The sequence below is a fragment of the Staurois parvus genome, unplaced genomic scaffold (assembly GCF_062004578.1).
Source record: "Staurois parvus isolate SC_StPar_1 unplaced genomic scaffold, SC_StPar_1.0 ptg000263l, whole genome shotgun sequence".
Lineage (NCBI taxonomy): Eukaryota > Metazoa > Chordata > Amphibia > Anura > Ranidae > Staurois > Staurois parvus.
The window spans coordinates 829,667-843,140 of NW_028318059.1; the positions used below are offsets into that span (position 1 = coordinate 829,667).

General features: G+C 40.8%; 1 protein-coding gene across 1 annotated transcript in view; it reads left to right on the forward strand.

Moving 5' to 3' along the window:
* Positions 1 to 13,147, forward strand: part of DUSP3 (dual specificity phosphatase 3) — a 216,616-nt gene extending 203,469 nt beyond the window's left edge. The window contains exon 3 of the mRNA XM_089681291.1: positions 8,644 to 13,147. Coding sequence (XP_089537417.1) covers positions 8,644 to 8,849 — 206 coding nt within the window. The 3' untranslated portion in view covers positions 8,850 to 13,147. The remainder of the gene's footprint in view (positions 1 to 8,643) is intronic.
* The last annotated feature ends 327 nt before the right edge of the window (positions 13,148 to 13,474 follow it).

Genomic DNA, 13,474 nt, shown 5'->3' on the forward strand with positions numbered 1-13,474 from the left:
CAGTAGTGGCTTGCCTTGTGTTACAAGGCCTTTAGGGCACCTGTCAGGTATTTATTGCTCAAAAACAGAAAAACCCAGTACTCAACTCATAAACCTCAGAATTTAGATAAGGTCATATCGTGATGGTGACATCAGTATATGAAAAACCAGACATGATACACCACCAACATTTCGGGACCCTTTTTTTTTATAATAGCAGAAAAGTCTGTTGTAGCCCCGAAACTCTTGTGGTGTATTATAGCTTGTATTTTGTATTTGCTGCCACGATTGCAGTAGGATTGTTTTAGTCTTGGACTTAATTGTCCAGTGCTTATCTGTTCCTGTCCTAATTTATGATGCTGGCCAGCTTTTGGAATGTGTGCACATGAAGAAACTCACACTGACACGTTTGGTCTGTGAAAACTTCTCTCTAATTTATTGAAATGAAACCGTGAGTTTATATATGAAAAATGATGCGAACATCACGTGATAACAGCATAAGGATTATATTAGTCTTTGATTGGTCACTTTACACGAAAACAATCTCCGTCATGGTATAGGTGTGATCTTCTTCAGTCTTATCTTAAAAAGAGAAAAACATTCTTTTGTCTTCCAAATCACACGATGGGAGGGGGTCTGTTCCTGTGAGCAAATATTTCTTAAGCAAGGATTTCTTAAAGTACCACAAAGCCCAGCAGGCAGAAAATATTCACACAACATATGTATTAAAGTATAAAAGTAAATATTTATAAAACTTATAGAAATAGCGTATATATATATATATTCAATAGGAAACGAAATAGGCATTTTACCAAATCCATCACAGTCCCCCCTTAAAATGACTATTTTACTCTGTCCCTATAAAGCCTCGCTCATCTGTCCTTATGTACCTTGTAACTCTTTTGTGCCGTACGTTAGACAAGTGATGACTATTTCATCACCTCCCTTGCCACAGACTTTGTACATAAGGAAGTCAGATGCTATCCCTACAAAATTGTGAGATTACTGTTGGCGGGGAGGGACCGTAATGGGGTATAAGGTTTTCCTTCATCTATCATATGGGGATCCTCTTGCTCCTGGTTCAGGAAGGTAAATGTTCTGTTGTCTACAGCTTTGCTCATCAATTTCCTCACACATGGTATAAGACAGCATACAACCAGGACCAGGAGAATCAGAATTATTAGTACAGTTACCCCTATTTGGGCAAGTATCTTTTGCCACCCACTCATCCAAATGAAATATTGATCCCACAAGTCTGTGATCCCTGAATTCTTTTTCAACTCAACTGACAGATCTTCCAATTTCTTTATAGACAGAGTAACCTTACCATTCGGGCCAGTATTGTCAGGAATATATGTACAACATGTTCCGGTTCCTTCTATCATTTTACAGACACCTCCTTTTTCTGCTAAAATCATGTCCAGAGCCATTCTATTCTGGAATGTCATGTAGGATGTAGGGGCTAGCTGGTCAACGATTCCTTGAAGGGCATCCCTGGTGTAATTCACAAACCTCTGTTGGTTGTAGTATATGTAATTTATCCAATCTACATTTTTATTAACAGTTATCATGGGAATCAGGGATTCAAAACCTGCTTTACTTGGTCTCTGGCTTTAAATTTATTAGGCACCCCCCTTGGGATTCCAATAGCATCTATACACATGTGGGTCAAAACTGCCAGAAGGAGCTTTTCGTTTCCTCCTACGGCCAGGCGTTGGGTCAGGGTATTCTCTGCTAGGATGTGGAGAGGCATAATGGCCTTTGCAAGGGCATACTCACCAGTCCAAATCCCTTCCAATCTGGTTCTAATCTTTTGGTCCCCAGTAATCATCCATGACACATATGTATATTTACTCACTACTATCGGAACATGCTCATTATGTCAAGATCATATAGATTATGGTCATAGCACCACATGGGATCTATACTACAGAAATCAAAGGTGAAAATAGCTACATGAGTGTTGGATGAGTTGTACCAAAATATAGTGGAGTCACCTATTTCAGTGATATCCACCTGTTGAGCCTCTGTCAGACTCATTAGAAAAAGGATATACAACATAGTTGTCATGGTGTAGATGACGCCTTTCCCTCAGGGTTCGGGACTTTCTTGCAGTGGGAGGCGTGTATCCAAGTGTTCTTCCTGGCCACCTTGTCAGAAGTGGCTGTGGTCAGCAGAACTTGGAATGGACCATCATATCTTGGCTCAAGGGAATGTTTCCTCATAAATGTCTTTATTAATACCCAGTCTCCGGGTAATAGGCTGTGAGTTCCTGTATCTGACTCAGAATCTGGAATGGAGAAAACACTTGGACATGGATACGGGTTAATTCACGTAATAATACAGTCACATAATCAGTTAACACATCAAATTGTAATTGCAACTGTTGTGGAAAATAACAACCAAATCTGGGGGATGAGCTAAACAAAATCTCATAAGGGGATAGGGAGTGTTCTCTCTTGGTGTGTATCTGACACTAAATAGGGCAATAAACAGACTGTCTGGCCAACTCATGCCAGTCTCTTGGGCTACTTTTAGCATTCTTTCTACTTTCCCACTAGTTTGGGGGTGATAGGGGGTATGGAACGCCAGAGAACTGGAACGCCAGAGAACGCCTAATGCCGCCCATATTTCTTTGGTTACTGAAGCTGTGCAGGCAGGGCCCTGGTCACTCTCTATCACCTCTGGAAGCCCATATCTGCATACAACCTCAGTGGGGAGTTTCTTCGCAGTTGTTTTGGCAATCATGTTAGTTACAGCAAAGGCCTCTGGCCAACTGGAAAACATGTCCAACACCACTAGGGTGTACTCAACCGCCCACTCTTTGGCATCTGGATATGATCAATTTGTATCCTTTGAAAAGGGTATAGGGGTTTGGCCAAGTGTTTCTGTGGTGTCTTCTCTGTGCGTCCCGGATTGCATTTTGCACAGATGGCACATGTTCTGCAAAAATTGTTCGTCAATGTGGTGATTCCAGGCGCTACATAGTACTTGTTGATGACAGAGTTCATGAGGCTCTTTGACAGATGGGCTGCTCCGTGTGCCCACTGGACTACAGCTGGAAACATATTCTTGGGTAAACAAAGCCTCTTGTTGCACTCAAACAGACCGTCTTTGAGAATAGCTCCTCTCCGTCTCCAGCTTTCTTTTTCTTCTGGACTTGCTGCTTCTTGGAGTTCCTTGAAGTAGTTTCTGTCCACAGGTAAGGTCTGTAAAGTGAACATTGGTTCCCACTCTCCGGTCACCTCTCCTTCCATTTCTGGTGGTCCCATGGCCGCTCGTTTTGCCGCCAAATCTGCCAGATTATTGCCTTTGGCTTCTGAAGAGTTTAATTTCCCATGAACTTTTACCTTCAGAATAGCCACTTGAATGGGTAGAAGGAGTGCTTCCAGCAGTCGTCCAATGGCTGCTCCATGTCTTATGGATGTACCTGCCGCAGTCATAAATCCTCTTGCCTTCCATATGGGTCCAAAGTCATGGGCCATCCCAAAGGCGTATCTGGAGTCTGTGTAGATATTGGCCCTTTTTCCTTCCACCATCTGGCATGCTGTTGTAAGTGCTTGAAGTTCAGCTCCCTGTGCAGATATTGCAGGCGATAGGGCTCTTGCCTGTAGGACTGTGTCTGCAGTAGTGACCGCAAATCCTGTATAATATTTGCCTCCTTCATCTGCATATCTGGAACCATCAACAAAGAAAGTGAAGTCTGGATCCTGCAGAGGTGTTTCACTCACTGTGGGGAGATGGAAGATTTCCATTTTCATCACTTCAAGACAATTATGAGGCTCAGTGGCTCCATCATCCTCTCCACTTTCTGCATTACCTTCATTACCCCCCTCAGCAATTGGGAGGAGAGTGGCCGGATTCAGGGTTTGGCAACGTAGGAGAGTGACGTTATCAGGAAGGTGGAGGGAACACTGTAGTCTAAGATGCCTCGCTGTGGACAAATGTTTAGGTTGGACTTGGTTTAAAATGGCAGCAATGGCATACGGTGCCAGAAGAACAAGTTCATGTCCCAGTACAATATCAGAGGTCTTATCCAGCAGAGCTGGAGCAGCAAAAACTGCACGCAGACACAAGGGTGCTCCTCTAGCCACTGGGTCTAAACGGCATGAGTAGTAGCCTACGGATCGTAGGCAGTCTCCGTGTGACTGGGCCAATACTCCTGTGCCATGGCCTTGGCGTTCAGACATGAACAGTTTGAAAGGTTTCTCGTAGTCTGGTAGACCTAGGGCTGGGGCTGAAGAAAATAAACGTTTTAGAGCCAAAAAATTGGAGTCGGCCTCTTCGGACAGATGGAAGGGCTCAGATTTGAGAGCATTGTAGAGTGGTTGCATAAACCAAGAAACATCAGGAATCCATGACCTACAGTAGGATATGAGGCCAAGAAAGGCATGGAATGGCTTCTGGCCTAAAGGGAGTGGCAAGTTCTGGATGGCCTTAACTCTTTCCTCCGTAAGATGCCTTGTTCCATGTGAGAGGCAGTGGCCCAAGAATACGACTGTTGTAGAGCACCATTGCAACTTCGGTTTAGAGGCCTTACAGCCTTGGTGTGCCAAGTAACATAGTAAACTCTCTGAGGCTTCTTCAGCCATGGGCAGGTCATCAGCACAGCGGAAAAGTCATCCACATATTGAAGAAGGACCACTGCCGAATGTTCCTTTTGCCACGTGCCCAGTATGGTGGTCATGGCTTTGGCAAACTGGCTCAGGGAATTTTTCGCCCCCTTGTGGCATAACTGTGCAGGTGTATTGCTGCCCCTCATGGATAAAAGCGAAGAAGTATCTGCAGGGAGGATACAAGGGAACGCTGGAGAATGCATTTGCCGGGTCCACCACGGTGAAATACTTTGCTGTTGGAGATACCCCTGTAAGTAAAGTGCGGGGATTTGGAACGATAGGTGTCTCTAAGACAGTGGCTTCATTCACTGCTCGGAGGTCCTGTATCATCCTGTACTCTGGTTCTCCTTTGGGTGTCTTCTTTTCTTATCGGGAACAAAAGTGTATTACATGGAGAGGTACAAGGTATGAGTGCACCATTTGCCACAAGGGACTTGACCTGCTTCAAAATGGCCTTGGATTGCGCTGGTTTCAGTGGGTACTGTGGTTTCCTGGGTAGGGGAGCTCCAGGCTTCAGTTCCACCATAATTGGGGGTACCTTTTTAAATGTCCAATATCTTCGGGTCCTGTGGACCATAGACAACTTGGGATTCTGCTCAGCACATCCGGTGCTACGTAGAATATACCATTGACTTGTAAGACCGGACACACTGGGTAGAGGCGGCTCACTCAAGGCGTTGGCCTTCCATTTGTCTAATTTGGTGTACCAATATGGCCGCCTCCAGGAAGTGTACTGGGCTGGGCAGGAAGGGACAAAGCAGGAGCAGCAAGATGGCTGCCTTCAGGAAGTGTACTGGGCAGGGCAGGAAATGACAACACAGGTGTAGCAAGATGGTTGCTAGCAGGAAGTGTACTGGGCAGGGCTGGGGTTATGGGAATAAAGTAGGCGTTAGACAAAAGGGCAGGGCTGTCCCTCCCCTCCTTTGTCCTGAATTCTATCATCATAGGGCTTCCATTTTCACTTTTATGATACATTATACAATCGCCATTTTATTGAATTTCTTCCAACTATCCTTTATGCGACGCTTTTACAGTTTTGTTTTTTGTTTTTTTTTTTACCAAGCTTCTGTCACGTTCAGCAAACCTTTTTTCACATAACATTCCTCTCTGTTCCTACAATGATTTATGCCAGTCCTGACCTTCAGCTTACAAACTTTCGTTACTTTAGATAACTTTTTAACTGCTTCACTTCCTTCACAATATGACATGCCAGTAATCCTTTTCAATATTTAACACATTAATGGTACACATAAACAGTTTTTTTTTTTTTTTTTTTTTTGTTCCCTGTAGCAATACCTGTTCTGTCCACTACGCTTTGTGGATAACTTTGGCTACATTATACCAAACTTCTTACTGTCTTCAGCACATGTTTGTCAACTAAGACATCTTTCTTCTCTTTTTTTTTTTTTTCATACCTCCTTATCTTTGATTCCACATACTTTCTAACTTAACTAATCCCTTTAACATACTGCTCCCCCTCCCTCTGTGCAACCAGGTCACGTGCTAACATTCCTTTCTAGGGGTCTTATCAGCGTCTGACCCATCTCCTGTCCCTGGTCCTTCCTAACAAATCTAAGACACTTCACAGGCTGCTGTCCAGACTTTCCTTAACCCTTAACAAACCCCAACCTTCTGATATGAATGGCAAACATTAGCTTACAGACACACATTTAGGACATAACATAGCAGTCTATCTTGGTGGGCTCTGAGTACAGATCACTGAGTAACTCATCCATCGTAACCCAAACAAACAGTTACGGCACCCCGCTGTCACACTACAGTGAAGCGTAAACCGACACCTCCTCTGTTGTGGTCAACACACAAGGTTACCACACACCCAAGAGAAATTATGTGTCAAAACCCTCAGTAGGTCCACTCCTCTTCCACCTCAAGACTGATACATAAAAACACACAACAGAGACCCAGGTAACAGATAAGCACATGCAGGTATATGTAAATAAACTCCGGGCATACAAGGTTACCTGCCTTTATTGACCTTTAGCAGCCGTACTAGGCACAGGTATGAATCAACAACAAAGACAGGATAAGCAATGGTAAGATAGCAAAATATATCTTACCATGCTCCGAGAGGTGATCAAGCTCTCCGGCCTGTCCAGTTTGACTGACACCGAACGCCTTTTCATGGCGGCTGGCTGCAGGTTCATTATTCAGTTCCCGGGTTTCGGCACCAAATTGTTTTAGTCTTGGACTTAATTGTCCAGTGCTTATCTGTTCCTGTCCTAATTTATGATGCTGGCCAGCTTTTGGAATGTGCGCACATGAAGAAACTCACACTGACACATTTGGTCTGTGAAAACTTCTCTCTAATTTATTGAAATGAAACCGTGAGTTTATATATGAAAAATGATGCGAACATCACGTGATAACAGCATAAGGATTATATTAGTCTTTGATTGGTCACTTTACACGAAAACAATCTCCGTCATGGTATAGGTGTGATCTTCTTCAGTCTTATCTTAAAAAGAGAAAAACATTCTTTTGTCTTCCAAATCACACGATGGGAGGGGGTCTGTTCCTGTGAGCAAATATTTTTTAAGCAAGGATTTCTTAAAGTACCACAAAGCCCAGCAGGCAGAAAATATTCACACAACATATGTATTAAAGTATAAAAGTAAATATTTATAAAACTTATAGAAATAGCGTATATATATATATATTCAATAGGAAACGAAATAGGCATTTTACCAAATCCATCACAGGATCTCAATAAAAAACTTTGGGGTCTATAGGTTAAGTGCTGGCTTTTTGTTTGTTTTTTTTTATTATTATTAATATAGTATCAGTATGTACCCCCCACCTGTGGAAGTAGGGGTCTAGGGAAGGGAATATATTTGTTACAAGTTTTATTTGCTGTCTGTGTTCCTCTTTGGGAGAGTTGCCCTCTCTATTTGTCCTAGTAACCATTATCACCAAAACAAAAACAAAAAATCGATGGGAAACTGTAACAGAACCAACCAGGACAGGGGCTTTTGGAGGGTACTGCAGGCTAGCCTCTTGCCTACTGACCATGGCCCTGGCATCTGAGGGGGTTCTATTCTTTAATGTGTGTCTCGGGGGGGACCTTTGGGGTAGTTTACGTGGGATTCAAGTTCATGTCTCCCCAAAACACAGACTCTGAGAACTGGAGGATCAACATACACATTTGAGGTCTCTGTGCCCAAACTAGCATTGACTGCCCAACCCCCTCCTTCCCAGACTCAGAGACTCTAAGAAGATGTTGATGTAATTAGCAAAACGACCTGATGTGGTGACTCTTGCTCCAATGTATTTATTAAGGTGTTATGTGTTTTCTTATCTTTTCCCATTGTGTGCCTCCTAAATGTGCATTCCCTTGTTAATTGAGTCACCTATTGTGGGTCTGTTGGCAAGTCCTCCTGGAGGTTCCTACATGATCAGACTGCCATCAGCTTCACCTCATTATCTAATCAGTGTAGGATGTAATATTTGTTTTATTGTTCATGTGGGGGGGTCAATATTTCTGAAGTGTATAGAAACTGAATTTCTGTTCAATAAAGAGTTTGCATCAAGCTAGTGTCGCCTAGTATTGGCTGCAATGCCCAGCTATAATACCTTGGTCCTGTGTCCAGTGGCGAGGAAGCAGTTCTCTGATGGAAGGCACAAGTTGGGTGCCAGGCATTCCATCACAGAAACCAATATATAAAGGTAGAATTCTACATTTCTTGAGATTTCCGCTCTCTACCTGCTGCATCTGCAGAACAGGAAGCAAAAGGAAATATCCTCATCCCAGACGACACAGGAACAAACAATTGATAGGGTTTTTGATCCTTCTTTATTTTATCCAAAACTGAAAACAATCTTTTGCTATACATACACTTTAAGTCATGTAATTGATCATATAAACTGTCATTGCTGAATATTAAATTGAGCAATCCTGCTTACTGTAAAACATGAAACACAAGTTTTTTTTTCAGAATACCACATTGTCATTGTTTTCATTAGAATCTTGTTTACGTTCATCTGATTTTAATTACATCAAATCTGTGTCTTTTTGTTTTTCCCTTTTCAGGTCGGGTCTTTGTCCACTGCCGTGAGGGCTACAGCCGTTCTCCCACGTTGGTCATAGCATACCTCATGCTACGTCATAAGATGGATGTAAAAACAGCTGTGGCTACAGTCAGGCAGAAGAGGGAGATTGGACCTAATGATGGTTTTCTGAAACAGCTTTGCCAGCTCAATGAAAAGCTTGTGTCAGAGGGAAAGGTCAAGAGTTAATACCACCCCAGAACTACCGTATTAGTGCTATAAGTACAATGTATTCCCATAGCAGGAATTTTAAAGTAGACACCATAACCTGCATACAGAGGAGGTGGCCATTTTTGTAGGGGTGAGATTGTATTCTAAAGACAACTCCAAACAAATAAAAAAGAGTCTACACTAAAATACACCCCGATGATCATTCAACCTGTTGATACCTGCAATTGAGCATTTCTTATTTATTTTAAATTGTCATCTAGCTGAAGTTTTGAAATAGGCTAAACGTAGGAATTAGAAGTGCCTGAGCTGCCTGTGGAAATCAATCCTTTTCTCACTGTCCATCTCTTGTTGGGTCTAACTAAACTATATAGATTATATCTCTAGCACTGAGAAAACATGGGGTAGGTGTTTAGGCAGTAGAGCTCAGGTACATGTCTGTGCATGGCGATTGGACATGGTGGGAATCTATTAGGTGGGTCAGTTCTTTAATGTCTCTCCATCTCCTTCTGGGGATAACTAAACTTTGTAGAGTATTACTCTGACAATCTGCTGTTTTGGTAACTGAGGAACAACGGGGTAGGTGTTTAGTAGTAGAGTTGTGGTAGATGTTCTATAGTTTGGGAAATGGTAAGGAAATATTAGTAGATTTTGAAAATCTACAGTTTGTAGAGTAAGCTAGCTATACTATACATATGAAGAACACAGGCTGTAGATTAATAATAGCATTTAAAAGGTAAGCAGTGGAATATTATCTGTGTGGACTTAGCTTTTACTAACTCACACCTCAGTTGAAAAGGCAAAAATGGCTACCTCCACTGGGTGTGGATGATAGGATCACTTTAATTAAAAGCAACAAATATAAAAATATTTAGTTAGGGTCTTCCTAGTGGCTTAATGTTGTTCGTCTTTTCGTAACTGAGTTGCCAAATACACTTAGCTGTATACTTTTTGAAGTCCAGTTGAACAATCCTTTTTAGTTTGGTTTATTTTTTGTAACCACCACTTCTCGCAACAGCAATTATATACAAAAGAAAACATAAGGGACTACCTTTCATCTATTTCACTGATAACTACTGTAACCAGCATGACTCGTTCCTTTTAGCACTGCTTTGTTCAATGCCATTCTGTTTTCAATATTAACCTTTTCTATTTCAACCTCTTGGGTTCATTTTGTTTGATATTTTTGGGGTCTATGTATCAACACATTTAATAATAGGTATAAAGCGCTGCCTTATCTACACTGTTATTGCAAGCCTCAGAAGTGATACTGAAGTAGTATCGCTGTGAAGGAAGTTTTAAGAAGAATTTTAGGAAGCATCCTCTAATGATTTTTCAGTTCAGTATTTTTATTTTAAGCGTCTCACTTTTCAACTGAGCATACATTGTGACAGTAGAACACATTCCATGTTGGTAACTTCCAAGGTAAATGCAATGCATTGAAAACATATCAAAATTTCCACATTTTATTAGTAAAAAAAAGAATAATAAAACATATAGTACAGAGGGATTTCCCAAGGCATATCTTAATGTGGACCAAATATCACTGAGATTCTATGCACATTGATGTAAGTTGTATCACAGTATCTTCATCACAACGTCTATATCTATGGTTAACTATTAATAGTTCTGATTGAAAGAGTATTAATATATTATATATAAACATTTCCAGATATCGTCATATTTCACCTCTAATTTATCTTCTGAAGAAGCAGACTTATGATCTGAGAAACATGTTGAGAAAACCTTTATTACAAACTCCCTATTATTAAATGAGTAAAAGACAAGACATGGTGGATATTCATTGATGACTTCTTAATAATATAATGGGTAAAGATATGGTTGAATGCTGCAAAAAATATTATATAATTTAGATTTTTTTAACTTGCATATTAACAAAAGGTACGCAATGATTTTTAACATTATTTGTTTAACCTTTTACATGCATTGTGCTTATCAGGGACCTTGAAGGCACGGCCATACCAAATGCATTGTGCCATACTGGGCAGCTTTGCCCAGCACAGTCCCGAAGCACAGACAAGCCTTGTTCCTTTTATGGCAGTGCACACCACCTTGCTGGTTGTGTGTGTTGAAAAAAATTACAGCATGCAGTACTTTTCTCAGCACAGTGTGGTAAAACATAATCCACTGAATTGCACTGCCCTTCGGCTAGTGGAACTGTATGACATTTCGATAAAGTTTTAACCAAAAAAGGTTACAGTGCAATGTGCTGCTTATGGCACATCGACATGTATGCCTTCACATTGTGTGAACAAGCCTTGAAAGTTCCACAATTTAATTTACTGCACCACCTAGCATAATGGGAAGTTGATACCCAAGATACTAGATACAATAGAATTTAACACTCCTAGAAAGAAAAGATATTTTTGACAAATGACAAATACATTATGCCAGTATTGCCCACACTAGTGCTTGTGGACCACATTCACTACATGTTTCGCACCACAGGGAAACCTTTACATTTTACTAGTTATTATAGCCCTGCTGCCTAGAAGTGTGGACACATATAATATTCTTAATGGTCTTACAGGCAACAAAAATATTGTATTATAGTATTAAAAATGAAATACATGCAATGCATAGCGCACCAAGTTTACTTAAAAGGAGGTCAGCCATCTTTGAGTAGGGCATATCTGATTCAGTCCTGCCCTGCCTACCCCCCCCCCCCCCTCAACAGCAGATTATTCTATATTTTTCATTGCTTTATAGCAATAAATTCCTATCGTATATAATCTTTTGTTAAAGGGGTGCATGGGGGGGTGGATACTTCTGACTTCATCAATACCCCTGTGAAGAAAGATATATAGACTTTTTTTTTTTTTTTTAATACATCAATATAAAATTACCTTTGATCAGTAACAACTTATGCAAACACATTTTTTTCCTGTGTGGGACGTAATGTAGATTTAAAAAGAGAAATCTCTTCTAAATTAAAAAGTGGACTTTGGCCCTAAGTCCTCATGCACACTGGTTTTTACAGCTGCTGTTTTTGGCTTTTGGCATTTTTTTCTATAGCTAGAAAACTCCCCGGCATGTTATCCTATGTGTCTATGCACACAGATGGTAATCCCCTTTTTTTGGCAGGGGGGATTTTTGGCTGGAAAAAAAACCCCAGAAATAGTGGGTTTCTAGAGGAGTTTTTTAGCTGGAAAAACGATCTAACGTTGAAAAATGCGGCAAACCAGCGTTTTTGGATTTTTTTAGAGAAAAAAAATGCAAAAAACGCGGCTAAACGCTAATGAAAAAATGCTGAAAAACTCAGGTTTTTAACGTGACTTTACACAGCTAACGTTACCAGCGTTATTAAAAGGCCCAGTGTGCATGGAGTATAAAGAACAAGTACTGACAGAATTCTAAAACCCTTGTTAAATCATCCAGGGGAACCAGTGAACATAGCACTTGATCCTGTTTAAATCTGTGTTTTTATTGCTGAGTAGTGTGATTGGACAGCTCACCAATCCCTCACTGCTATCTGATCACACTGGAGCAAGGAGGTGAATATCCTCACAATGTGGAAAAAGTACAAAGCAGGTGCCTAATGCAGGAGAGTCCAGGACAAGGAATGGGAGGATGCAAAACATGCAGTGGTCAGGACTGGCTGGCAGTGGGCAGAGTCTGTTATCCAAGTGAGGGTCAGAACAGGCATCAAAGAGAAGATCATTATCCAAGAGAGGGTCAAGACAGACAGCAGTTGGGGAGAGTAATCTGTGAAGGGGTCAGCAACAGGAGAATCTAGAGATGACAAGGCAAGTTTTACAGGAACAGGCAAGGCGAGATTACTGAAGTCTTGTACCAAATGCCATCACAAGTTCAGAGTTTGGAATAGGAACTTGGCGCATGCTCCTAAAAGACATTGGCAGCAATACAATCTCTACAGTTTGGTAAAACAGTTCAATACAGAAACGTTTTAGCTTTAGATATTCATAAGTACTGCACTGAGATACCTCACTCAAGCTAAGCACAATATTTTGAATACTAAAATAATTCCACAGAGCCTGAACAAATGTGATCATTTTATCCTTCCATGCTGTTTTGATACATAGACTCATACATAGACTCATTCATTTTTAACTAAGTTCACCTGTTTTTATGAAACAATTCTATCAGTCTTGATAGCTGTAATGTGTGATATTTTTTTTAACTGTGTGTCTTTTAATTTACAATACGGGTGCCTACATGATTGAGGCATGCATAGGTAAACGTGAAATCTGTGCTTTATTGACAGACTAAAATGACTCACATTTGCCTGTGCATGTTAACGTCAATGTTTTGTGTGATTAAACAACTACTGCAAAAGAGTTTGTGTTTTATTCTCTAATTTTAATAAAATACAAGAATGAATATTTAAGTCATGAATGTTGTTTGAGCAAGAGAGAGTGGAATTTGGAAAGGTGAAGGTAGGATTTCCTGCATTTCTGCTGAGACAAAAAAAAAAAAAAGGAGGTGCAGAATGAGGCTCTGTTCACACTGCTGCGACCTCAAAAGTCATGCAATTTCCAGTGCAACTTTGCATTGTGACTTGATGCAGTCAGTTGCAAGGAAGGCATAGAAAAGTAGTGCAGGAACAAATTAAGCTGCAACAATTAAGGGTGAATATATTTTTTATTGTAACAAAAAAAAAAATT